Below are 13,227 nucleotides of genomic sequence, written 5' to 3' on the forward strand. Positions count from 1 at the left end.
GCAGCTCTTCCGTCATCAGGCCGCCTGGATGAGCTTTCCAGCACTGCCCCAGCTAGCTCACCCAATGCCTTAGGGCCAGCTCTCCTGCTCTCCTGCTCACCGGAGCTCATGCCAGCAGCAGCAGCTCCATTGTGCTGTCCAGGATGTGCCTAGGGCCTGCTCTCCTGAGTGCTGTAGCAGTAGAGGGGTTGGGATAACTCTCCCACTCTCATGGCCTCAGCGCCAGCTCTCCTGCCTGCCAGAGCATGGCGGACGAGTGGAGAGGCCAGTTCTCCCATGCTCACATCTTCAGGCCTCCTCAGTTACAACTCCAGCAACCAGGGCCAGCCCCACAGTGGGGTGTGTGTGTGTGTGTGTGTGTGTGTGTGTGTGTGTGTGTGTGTGTGTATGTGTGTGTGTGTGTGTGTGTGTGTATGTGTGTGTGTGTGTGTGTGTGTGTGTGGTGGGGTGGCAGCAACAGCAGCAGTAGCAGCAGTGGTGGCTTGGTAGTGGTGGCGGTGGCAGTGGTGGCAGTGGCTGTGGCTGTGGCTGTGGCAGTGGTGGTGGTGGTGGTGGTGGTGCTGGTGGCGGTGGTGGTGGTGGCCGCAGCAGTGCAGCTGGTAAGGGGACAGGACCAGCTCTCCCAAGATGTCCAGGCAAGGGGTGGGGCCAGCTTTGCACAGCCCTCAGATGTTTACAGGGCCCCAGGCAGCCCAGACCAGGGACATCCGTCTGAACTTCGTGGCAACAGCTCCTGCAAGGCCCCTTGACATGGCAGCATGGTCCAGGACCTCCCCACGGCCTTAGGTGGCATCACCGGCTACTCCATCAGGCTGTTCCTCACTACCCTCAAGTCTCCAGCTCTGCCCGTCTTTATTGCACCCACATCCTCCCGTTCCTCCTTCTCCTCCATCTCTCCATCACCTCCTTGCTCCTGGGGCCCCTGGGTGTCTGGGGTCATCTCAGGAGTGCCCTGCTCTGTCCATGCTGTGTGGTACCTGGCAAGGGGTCATCTCTGGCGTGCCCTGTCCTCCTGGGCCTGTATAGCACCGGGCTAGGGGTCATCATGGGCTTGCTCTGCCCACCCAGGCCACATGGCAACAGGCTTGAGGGTTGAAAGCAAATTAACTTTAATTCCTGGCCTGTAATACAGTCTCAGTGTTGGCGCACGAATGGCTCTATTAATATTTTAATGTAATACATTTTCATCAATCTTCTACTAACCCTGGACTAGAATTCATACGCACCTGGTGGTCACCTTCCCCATCTGTTTACCTGCTTGACTACAGCTAACTACAGATGCCATCACCGAGTCTTCCTTTCACCATTGTTTGCTTTCATATACATAACGTACATGTGCATTTTAAATATAGTTTTGTATTTGTATGACTTTCTCTTCCTTCCATCCCTCTCCTCAATCTCTCTTGGCAAGAAGGGTCTCCCTGTATAACCTCGCTTGGTCTGTAGATGTAGTTTAGGGTGGCATCTAATTCATGGACATCTTCCTGCCTTTGCCTCCTGAGTGCTTGGATTAAAGTTGTGCCCTACCATGGCCAACTTTTCTTTCTTTTAGACTGGGTCTCAGTTATTTCAGGATGGCCTTGTGTTCCATGTAGGACCAAATGTGACCTTGAACTTCTTTCTCGTTCTCCTGTTGTGCTTCCTCAGTGTTGTGGATTGACAAGTGTATACCAAAATGGGAAATATCTGTCTATACATCTGAGAGATAGTCTTAAAAGATTATTTTATCTTATGTGTATGAGTATTTTGCCTGCATGACTAATCTGCACACCACGGAGGCCAGGAGAGGGCATCAGATCCCCTGGAACTAAGTTGCCGAGTGGGTGCTGGGCACTAAACCTGAGCGTTCTAAAACAGCTCCCAGTGGCTGGGAGTGGTGGCCCACACCTGTAATCCCAGCACTTGGGAGGCAGAGGCAGGCAGAGCTCTGTGAGTTCGAGGCCAGCCTGCTCTACAAAGTAAGTCTAGGACGGCCAAGGCTATACAGAGAAACCCTGTCTCAAAAAACCAAAACCTTCCCTCTGTCCCTGGAGTGCCCTCTCAGAGGTCAGAAAGGCAGGTCAGATTCCCTGGAGCTGGAGTCTCTGCACTTTTAACTGCTGAGCAATCTCTGCAGCCCTTACTAAACCATTTTACCTCATAAAAAGCATATTGTGCTGTGTGCAATAAGTTGAGATCTGCGGTGTCACATTGTTAAACTGAACGCATGTTGTTCTATGATACCATATAATATTCACAATTACCCCAAACAATACTCTTTCCTTTGAATATGCCACACTTTATTCATTAATTGGCTCATTCTCGGTTTGTTTGCTTTTTGGTTTTTTGTTTTTGTTTTTTCAAGACAGGGTTTCTCTGTGTAGCCTTGGCTGTCCTAGACTTGCTTTGTAGACCAGGCTGGCCTCGAACTCACAGTGATCCACATGCCTCTGCTTCCTGAGTGTTGGGATTAAAGGCGTGCGCCACCATGCCCGGCTTCATTAGCTCATTCTTGCATTCACTCTATCAGTAGTTTTTTTTTGGGGGGGGGTATTTTCTGAGGTTTTTGTTCTTGTGGGTAGGGCTTCTAGGAATACTCTTCTGCATGTCCCTATAGAAAGGTATAGCTCAGTGGCAGATCCCAGCCTAGTATGCACCAGGTCCTGAGTTTGATCTCCAGAGCTATGGAACAAACCAAGTCTTTCCTGCTGATCACATGGTAAAAGCTCCATAGCTTTGCATACACTCATCTAGGAAAGAAGTTGCTGGTTTGCAGGCTGTGTGACTTGAACTTTATGAAACAGTATCAAACTGCTTTCCAAACTTGTCTGAGTTCCATGCCACCAGCCACAGGTGAGACAGCTTGTGGGATGAAGTCTTTCTAACACTTGACGTTGGCAAACTTGGCATTTTCAGCAGCCAAGAAATATAAGTCTCTTAATTCACATGGATTTGATTACTAATGAGATTCGAGTGTGTGTGTGTGTGTGTGTGTGTGTGTGTGTGTGTGTGTGTGTCTGTCTGTCTGTCTGTCTGTCTGTCTGTCTGCTGTGCATTTGGAGGCTTGGAATCCAGTAAGTAGGCTAGACTAGTGGGCACGGAGCCCTGGGATCTGCCCTGTTTTCCACCTCCCCAGCACCAGCATGAGCCACTGTATCTGGCCTTAGGTTATTTTTTTGCTTTGTTTTGTTTTAATATGGTTTTTGAGGCTTGAACTCACGTTTACAAGGTAAAACACTTTATCAAGCTGCCTGAACCATTTCCTCAGACTGAGTCTTTTTATTTGAGAATAAAAGAAAAAGGGTCTCTGGCTGGAGAGGTGGCTCAGCGGTTGGGAGCTCTTCCAGAGGATCCACATGCAGCTCACAATTGTCTAACTCCAAGATATGTCACCCTCACACAGACATGCATACATGCAGGCAAAACACCAATGCACATAAAATAAAAATAAATAAATCATTAAAAAAGTAAAATAAAAAGGGCCTCACTTTTTAGCCCAGGGTATCCTGGAATTTGATATGTAGGCCAGGCTAGCTACAAGATCACAGCAATTCTCCTGCCAAAGACTGGGATTACAAGAGTGAGACTCTGCCTGGCTTATGAGGTGGACTCTGGATGTGTTTAGTTTCTGTCTGGATCTCTACATCTGTAGAGTGTGGTGCTTTTCTTATTTTTTGGACAGTATTCTTATTTAGCTTCTAATCCCATTCTTATACTAAGCTGGGTGCTATAGCATATGCACTTACATCTTTATTTTATTAATGCATGTTGTCTGTGAACATATATGCACATGCATGTGGGGTGTGTGTGTGTGTGTGCGCGCGCGCGTGTGCACATGCAGAGGACCAAAGAAGCCTTGGAGCTGGAGTTACAGGCACTTGCAGGATGCCTGGCTTGCTATATTGTGTGTAATGGAGTCCCAAGTCCGGTCATCACGGGTGTGCTGTGTTTTTTAGCCCTGACATAATGCATTCTGTGTGTTGTTGAGCTTTCCTGACTGGAAAGCTTGTGTGTGTGTGTGTGTGTGTGTGTGTGTGTGTGTGTGTGTGTACACGCTCATGCATCAGCTTTCCATTGATGCTCTTTTCCTTCCTGTCTGGTAATAGGTCGCTTAAAAAGTTTGAGAGCACTGAGGGGGAGTGGGCTGGCTGCAACCAGTGCCGGCTAACCCTGACTGAAGGGAGGAATGTGAGCTGAGTTCGGCCAGTTTGAAGCTGGTGGGTGTTGAAAGGCTGGAAAGGACCCAGTGACTCACAGGAACTCTCCCCAGCACTTCCCAGTTCCCTCACTGGACCATGTCCCCGGGAGCTCTGGGGTTTGGTTCTTACTTTTGCTGTCCTCAGACGCCCGGCTGGCATTTGATGAGTGTGGCAGGAGGGCTCGTAGGGAAATCCACTCTCCCTGGCATGGGAGAAAGGATGGACTGCTTTGCAGAGTCAAGGAGGACCCTGTTGCCAAACCACAGTGAGGCCGTAGAGGTGATGGGAGCCAAACCACACTAGGGCTCCTGCTGGCTGCCCCACCTTCGCTGTGGGCGTCTTGCTTCTAACTTCAGGCCAGATGATTGTCTTCATTTGAAGACTGCATTCTACAGTGTAAACCACACCACACAATTGGAGGAAAAAAAATGACTTTTGTTTTGCTAATCTACAAGCAGGTCAAATTAGATGTTAAAAAAAAAAAAAAAAAAAAAAAAAGAATCTTTCTCCGGGAGAGGTGGCATATGCCTGCAACCCCAGCACTCCAGAGGCAGAAGCAGGCAGGCAGATAGATCTCTGTGAGTTTGAGGACAGCCTGGTCTACAAAGTGAGTCCAGAACAGCCGAGGCTACACAGAGAATCCTTGTCTTAAAAAGAAAAGGAAAAACAAAGAGAGAGAGAGAGAGAGAGAGAGAGAGAGAGAGAGAGAGAGAGAGAGAGGAAAGCAATAAAGAAAAAAAAGTAACCTTTCAAAATTTTTTATTAAGCCTTGCCTTGCAGGCAGCATTAAGAACTACACTTTTATGGGAGGTGGCCTCCTGGCTGCCTATTAAGAACAGGGAGCCGGGTGGTGGTGGCGCACGCCTTTAATCCCAGCACTCGGGAGGCAGAGGCAGGCGGATCGCTGTGAGTTCGAGGCCAGCCTGGTCTACAAAGTGAGTCCAGGACAGCTAAGGCTACACAGAGAAACCCTGTCTCGAAAAAACCAAAAAAAAAACCAAAAAAAAAAAAAAAAAAAAAAAGAACAGGGTTTTTCTGCCTTCAGTTCTGCCAGGTGGTGGGCAGAGGCAGCCTTGAGGATTGTCTCTGAGCTGGAAACTCTTGCAGGTCAGGATTGAAACAGCACTGTAGATGTCACCCCAGGTTAATCCTGCGCAGCTCTTTTCAGGATCGATTTTTTTAAAAAAAATATCTTCTCCCTTATTTTCTACCAAAGCATGCCTGTCAAACATGTCCTCAGTGGTTATCCATCAAAGCCTGTTGTTAGAGGTGTGAGGCAATCCATCACAGCTGGCCTTTGTGAGGCACCATAATCCTCAATATCACCTTTTATTATAATTATCAAGGGATCGGAAAACAGACTTAATTCCGGCTTAGGCACATTGTTTCTCAGAATGGCTGAAACTCAGTCTCTCGTCTATGTGTAACTGCCCTGTAGTCTTTAGCTTGCAATAGTTTTGGTAGCATTTGTTGATGCCCGGGGGTGCTTAACGTGATACCTGGCCCATGGGTGTTTTCATTACGTCACCTCACATCGGTTAGAGTGTGAAGCTTATTGTTAATTTTCCTTTTTGGGTCCTTAGAGACAGAGCCAGTGCTTTTTCAGTGTCACTTCACATCTCTGCATCTTTATCAATAAGTAGGAGCAGTAACGGCGCCTTCGTCAGTAGGTTGTGGGGTCAAAAATGATGCTAGGAAATTCTTAGACTAGTGCTGTGTGGTCAGTCAGTTGCAGAGGTCATAATCCTTACCATTCTGTTGTCACTCGATGTTAAATGGGACTGTGGACATGGGGGGAGGGGCGCGATCAGAATGCCCACGGCAATGTCTGCGTTTCTAGACCCTGTAAAACGAATGCGGTATGTGTGACCTCACCATGTAGAAAACAAGATTGCAAGTTTTATAGCCAGAATGAAGTAGGAATTTGTAGGTTGACATTGCTGGTACTGGGCATTTTTCCTTTTTATTTTTCTCTTTTAGTAATTAAGTGTGTGTGTGTGTGTGTGTGTGTGTGTGTGTGTGTGTGTGTGTGTGTATGGCACACTGCGTGTGTGAAAGCCAGAGGACAAGCCAAGATAGTCAGTTTTCTCCTTCAACCATGTAGGTCCCGGAGATGGATCTCAGGGCTTAGCAGCAAATGCCTTTACCCCCAAAAATCATCTTGCCAGCCCCCATCTCTTTTCTTACTTCTTACTTCTCCATTATTTCATTGACTGAGCCCTGCAGAATGGAAAAGAGTCAGCCAGCCCCAACATCACTGGCCTTGTCTAGTGTTCCTATTTTGACCTGACATATGCACTTGGTTAGATGGCATAAGCTTTGCAAAGATACTATCTATTATTCCTGTTATATGAAAATCCAGCAAGTTAATATATGTGGGAGTTCTGTATGGTGGCTGGTGTGTCCACCATGTGGCAGAGAAAATACTAACTTGCCTTCTATATTTTTGGCTACCTAAGGCACACACAGAACTTATTGTGTAAGAAGAAGTCACCACAGTTACAGGTTTAATTTTGTTTGTGTAAAACTATTTTATTATTTTTAGCTTGAGGGCCTGGCTTTTATTCCACTCCTCCCCCCTCCCCCCACCCCAAGCAGTGAATGTTTTAATCCAAAGTGGCTCCTGATTGACTTTGCCTGTAGCTATTTAATAGACTCTTTATTTGATCTGATTATCTTTCTCCTAAGCAAATTTACTAAGAGGAATGAAAGTAGTTCTAACAGTATGACTCTTAACAGTATGAACTACTGTTTCCAAGTAGCTCATGGATAGCTGGTTTTGTCTGTTAGTTAATCTGCTGCTATCCAAACAAATTACTTGCCTCTGCCTCTCAAGTGCTGGCATTAAAGGCATGTGCCATCATGCCTAGCCTATAGCCATGCTTTAAAGTTATGGCTTATAAAGTCATCATGTCTCTGTTATTTCATCTTCACTAAGTTTAATGGGCAAACCAACACTACTTTATTATCTTTCAGTTCAGTGGCTCAGAAGGCCAACTGATGGAAGTCTTATTGGGCCAAGATTAGTATTGGTAGAGCTGTGTCCTTTCGGAAGCTCTAGCTGGGAATCAAGTCCTTTGTTTCCAGCTTCTAGATGCCATCAGCATTTCTTGTCTCCTTACCCTTCTCATATTCAAAGCCAGAGTCTCTGATCCTTCTGTAGTTGTGTGTCTTATAAAAGTATCTTTTATTTGGCTGATAAAGTTGTCATATCCAAGGCTTACTCCCTCTGTCTGCTGATCTAGGCCTAGAATGCTTCTAGCCTAGGAAATTTCTAGCCTCTATACAGTCTACCTAGAATATTTTGAGCCTCTGAGACTTACTGCTGGGTAAGCTCACCCTTTCTAGCTCTTTCTGAACCCTGGCTGGCTAATTCAACTCAGCTGTTCTGGCTCAAACGCCTCTCCAAGCTGACTGATTCAAACTGGCTTCTCTCAGCTTCTGAATGAATTGCTCTGCTTGGCCTCATCTAGCAGTCTGTTCTAATCTTCTGGCTGTTCCTTCTGCCTTCACCTGTGTCTAGCTTGTTCTGTCTTCAGTCTGTCTCTGTAAAACTCTCCAAGTAAAACTGCCTCCTTCCTCTCCCTGTGCCGTCCTCTCAGGTAGCTTCTCTTTCCTCTCTCTCTCTCTCCTTGTGAAAGTTGGGCATATCCTATGTGCCAACTCTTTCTCTGATTTGTCACTCTGTTAGCCCCTCAATGAGACATCACTTCCAAACATGGCTGCTTCCTTCTAGAAACTAACTTTACCTTCATTGTTTTGGATTAAAGATGTGTACCAAGGGTATGTCTGTGTTCCAGCCAGAGTAGCCCTATTCCTGAGTTAAAATCCCTCTACAGTGTCTGACTAGAGTTGAGGAAGGTTCTTCCTTGCTGGGCCTTCCCGGATAATAATCCACGACAATGCTTCCAGTTCAAGGTTCTTTTTTGTTTTGTGTTTTTCGAGACAGAGTCTCTCTGCATAGCCCTGGCTGTCCTGGAACTCACTCTGTAGACCAGGCTGGCCTCAAACTCACAGAGATCCACCTGCCTCTGCCTCCTAAGTACTGGGATTAAAGAAAGGCTTGTGTCGCCATTACCCGGCCCAGCAAGTACTCTTAAACACTAAGCCATCTCTGGCACCTATCCATCTCTTTGAACAACTGTCTCTCACTTTGACCTAGGGCTCACTGATTCGGCGAGGCCAGCCCCAGGGATCGGCTTGCCTTTGCCTTCCTTGTGTTGGGATTTCAAATGTGTGTCACCATGCCCAACTTTTTATATGTCTTTTGGGGATTGAGCTCCGGATTCTTATGCCCTGACCTACATGACGTCGTCTGACCTACGTCCCCATCCCCCATAGCTCTTCTTTTGGCCTAAATAACTTTTTATTCTTTGAGTCTGTGAAATACCATCCCCAAAGTCTTCCATAAAATCCCGTCCTAGCTGCCCACTTCTTTGAGCACACTCACCACATTTCCTGTAATCTCTGTCCTCCACTGCTGTGTGGTCAATACCACGAGTTGGGGGAGGGGGCGCTCTATCTCCATTTGCCTTTGTTTTCAGAGCGACATATTGTTAAGATCCCTCTGGGTCATTGGAGAGCGTAACACAAGTCACTGGGGTTGGGGTTGGGGGTGGAGGACTAAAGAGGTGGCTCAGCTTAATCATTGCTGTGCAAGCAGGAAGACCAGGGTTCAGATTCCTAGCAGCTAGCCTGTAAAACCACTATAAAGAAAGAGAAGATGTGCAGCCCACATGGCAGGTCCAGAGTCACAGAATAAAGCTCTACCTCATGAGTCGTTTCTTCTACTCTTGCAGTCATGGGCTGTGGGGTGGAAACACCACTCGGCTGAAGCAGCAGCTGAGATTTTCTTATCTTTTATGAACCCTGACTCTTGACTTTGTGGCAGAAAATAGTTTTAGGACGAGTCAATGAGAAGCAGAGGTGGAGTTTAAGAAGAGGCGTTTTTAAGCACAGGAAGAAAGAGAAAGACAGGTGTTTGGGAAGAAAGTAAGACACAGCAGAGAGATGCGTGGGGCTCCTCGAAGGGGCCGCCAACAAAGTGATCGTGTCTATGTTATTTCATCTTTCTTAATTTTCCAGAGTTTCTACAAACTCTTCTTCACCAATCCTTTGATTGGTGGATAGAAAAGGCAGGGTGATATTTCTTGCTTTCTCTAGTTTACTCTTTTAAAAAAATTATTCATTATTATGTATACAACGTTCTGCCTGCGTGTGCACCTGTACCAGAAGAGGGCATCAGATCACATTATAGATGGTTGTGAGCCACCATGTGGTTGCTGGGAATTAAACTCAGGACTTCTAGAAGAGCAACCAGTGCTCTTAACCACTGAGCCATCTCTCCAGTTCCCCTCATTTACTAGTTTTTATGTAATGAGTCTTTCCAGGGTCAAGGAGTGCCCCTTTAAAAGGTGCTGCTGCTGCTAAGCCCCAACTTCAAGAATTTATGTCTCAGCTCAGTGGAGCATCCTTCCTTTACCTATATGAGACTCGACCCACTGAGGCATCTGTATTGTACCTATATGTGTTTTGGCCCACTGTGGCATCCTTACTATAACAAGATGTTTTTGCTCTGTCAGCTGCTTCTCAGATCGCCTGTGTTTTGCTCTGATAAGATGGCCCAGACATGAGTGTATATGTGTGTGTCTGTGTCTGGGGATACTGAGGAGTACATGGGGGCGAAGCAGAACCAGCCATGGCAGCAGTAGAGAAGGAGCATGCCACCCCCCACCCCCAAGAGCCTAACCGCAAGTAGGGTGGGGAGGGAGCGACCTTCGATTATAATATATGTCAGGAGACCACTCACAAAGTTGTGGTCAGTGGGTGTGGCCACCTGCATTGTTGGTTCAGTGTTCAGAGTGGCTCGAGTCACGGCCAAACCGGCAAGAGTGCCCAGTGTGTGAAGCTGGCATCAGCTGGGAGAAGGTTGTCTGGCTTTATTCGCAAGGGAGCCAAAAGCCCCAGGATCCCATATAGAAGACTCCACCCCGCCATCAGGGCCAACAACCAGCTCTAGAGAGCAAGGGGGTGGGGTGGGTGGTGGTTTCCAGCCATTCGGTGGTACCCGTTGTGGGGGCGGGGCTTTCACTTCTCGGTTGTTGTTGATGCTTTTCCCTTTGGCTTTTTTTTTTTTTTTCCTTCTCACCACCGTGTTCAGTGCCCATGAACCTTTCCGAAGGGGAGCAGGTGCGGATCTGGGACAAGGTCACCCAGTCTCCATCTGGCAAGATTCCCTCTTCCTGTTTCTCGACATATTCTTTTTCGGGCTGCTGAGTATTTGAGCTGTGTCTCCTCCCTGCCCACCTCTAGCTAGTGGAGAATCTGTATCAGTGGTCCCTGCTGGCCCCTCCTTTCTTTGGACCACCCCCTCACTTCTGTGACCTATCTGTTTCGCTCAGGCCTCCTTCAGGAGGGTTTGGGAGCGCCTGCGGCTCTGTCCTACTGGCCCAGGAGCAGGGTCACTCCCCACCCTGAGGAGGACAGACTAGACAGGTGTCCGGTTCTTCTCTCTCTAATCCTTTGCTTTCCCCCAGATTTCTTGATTTGATGTTTAAAGATGGGTTCTCCCTAACTCCTCCACTTGTTGATTTAATTTAATGTTTCTCTTCTCTGTCTTGAGTTCTGACTCAAGTGTCTCCTCTCCATCCCTGAATACTGTTGGGGGATGGTCTAATGTATTTTGATGCTAATTACTGCTTGCTGTCTCTGTGACCCACCTTTTGTTTTTGTTTGTTTGTTTGTTTGTTTTGTTTTGTTTTTTCGAGACAGGGTTTCTCTGTATAACAGCTCTGGCTGTCCTGGAACTAGCTCTGTAGTCCAGGCTGGCCTCGAACTCACGGAGATCCACCTGCCTCTGCCTCCCAAGTGCTGGGATTAAAGACGTGCCCCCTGCCCCCGCCCACAAACCTTTTGATTAATAAAAAGCCATCCCACCTGTGCAGGGCAGAGGAGATAGAGGTGTGGCTAAGGTTCCCAGGCTTAAAGAGAGAGCGAGATATATAGGAATTCTGGGAAGAGGGAGAAGAAAAGCGACCAGAGGAGAGGGTCCAGAAAGGAGAAAGAAGAAGGCTGCCATGGGTTAGATGGAAGAGAAACATATGGCAGGCATGGATGGAGAGTTGGCTCAGATAATCGCTAGCCAGGCATAGTGCTAATACAGAATACAGATAATATTGGTAATTTAACTACAACACAATACCTCCTTTATTACAAATTCAAATAATAATTAAAAAATAAAAACCAGAAAGATGGCCCAGACTTGTTTTGCTAACTTCCTACCCAAGTTCTGAAATTAGCCATTTTCCCAACATCCTTTGTTCTTTTCAGTGGACCTTAGCATTTAGCTCCTTTGAAATATTGAATTCTCAGGGCTCTGGCAATTTCAAAAGTGTTAGGTGGTTTATATCCCATTAAAAATCAAGGAGTATAGCAGGTTACCAAGAAGAGACTTGATACCCTATGAGCATATACAGGGGGAGGAAATCCCCCTCAGTCACAGTCATAGGGGAGGGGAGTAAGGGGAAAATGGGAGGGAGGGAGGAATGGGAGGCTACAAGGGATGGGAGAACCATTGAGATGTAACAAGAATAAATTAATAAAAAATTAAAAAAAAATAAAGGAGTACCAAGGTAGGGGTGCACTCATCAACACCGTAGCTGAGCTTTCATGAAAATAAAACAGCTACCTGGGTTACTGTTCAGTGTTTTGTGTTGGTTACTTCTCTTGTTACTGTAATGAAACGCCTGACAAGAACCCCCCAAGGAAGTTCCCTTGGTGCACAGTTTGAGGGTGTCAGGGCAGGACAGGCATGGCGGCAAGAGCTGGAGGCCGCTGGTCACACGGTGCCTAGAGTTAGGAAGCAGAGCCATGAGCACTGGCTTTCTGCTCACCGGCTCCCTTTCATTCAGTCTGTGAGATGGTGCTGTCTGCATTCAGAGTTGATCTTCCTTCTTCCACTAAACCCTTCTGGAAAACCCTCAGATACACACTCAAAGGTGTGTTTTCACGATAATCCTAAATTCATTTGTATTGGCAATGAAGACCGACCATCATGCTGTGAAGAGAAAATCTACGTGGATTGATTGAGTTTGTTTATAATATAACTAAAATGCTCTAGAAACAGAACTGGGTGGGTCTGTGTGTAAATGTGAGGACTTGGCCTAAATGAATATTTCTCTTCAGGCTCTTGTTCCTATAAATATATAGAAAATTATTGTTCACCATGAGGTGTTTACAGGTGGAAGGAAAGGTAGGTTTTTGAATCTTCCCAAAGAAACTACGCTCCATAGATATCTTTCAGATTTTAATCCTAAAACTTTGCCTTCAGCTGACAAGGAGCAACCCAGCACCACATATTTATGGCGACATCAAGAAGAGGGCAGCCTGGATCACAGTCAAGTGATGCGTTTTATTATTCATTTGGATCTCTTTAAAAAAAAAAATCAAACAGAAAGGAGAGAATAACTGAGCAGTTGCCTTTCTCATTGCATCTGATACTAGGAGATGCTTAAATAAAACCCACAGATGTTTAGATTCTACCTCCCTAGGATCTGATTAAGTTGGCATAAGCTGAGTGTTTGGCTATATTCTCACTTATTTTTTTTCGTCCCTGATGATTTTGAAATGTACATCTAAGTAAAGGACATCTGACCTAACTTGAAGCTCCACTAAGGAAGAGCTAGAGACAATGGTGGTGGTCAGCGTAGCTGTCTCCTAGTATACTGTGTGAAATTTGTGTTTGAATTAGGCACAAAGCTAAGTGGTGGCCTTTCCTGAGTTTCCCTTGAGGTTTCTCAGGAAGTAGCCCGTCTTCTCTTCCTTTGGGAACTCCTGGCCCTTGGTGATTGGTCTAGACTTTTACAGAGACATACGCTTAGGGATACTCAACATTGGCGAGCAGTCCTTCGGCCCCTTCCATGGAGCGGACATTGTGCTGACCACAAAGGCTACAGCGTCCTGCTCTTGGAGACTACAGCTGAGGGGCTTCAGCCAAAAGTCTCGACCAGAAAATATGTATAATGCAAAAAAAAAAAATCTATAATCCTTG

General features: G+C 46.5%; 1 protein-coding gene across 4 annotated transcripts in view; it reads left to right on the forward strand.

Annotated features, from left to right (window-relative positions):
• SLC35F2 (solute carrier family 35 member F2) overlaps positions 1-13,227 on the forward strand; it is a 49,364-nt gene that overhangs the window by 12,143 nt on the left and 23,994 nt on the right. The window contains exon 1 of one of the 4 annotated variants that reach the window (XM_084784324.1): positions 9,817-9,932. The exons of 2 other annotated variants lie outside the window; for them this stretch is intronic. In XM_084784324.1, coding sequence (XP_084640450.1) covers positions 9,877-9,932 — 56 coding nt within the window. In that variant the 5' untranslated portion in view covers positions 9,817-9,876. Of the gene's footprint in view, positions 1-9,816; positions 9,933-13,227 lie in introns of those variants that run through there. One more of the 4 variants, XM_084784322.1, reaches the window with a different exon arrangement.

The sequence above is a fragment of the Acomys minous genome (genome assembly GCF_964271855.1).
Source record: "Acomys minous genome assembly, chromosome: 5".
NCBI lineage: Eukaryota > Metazoa > Chordata > Mammalia > Rodentia > Muridae > Acomys > Acomys minous.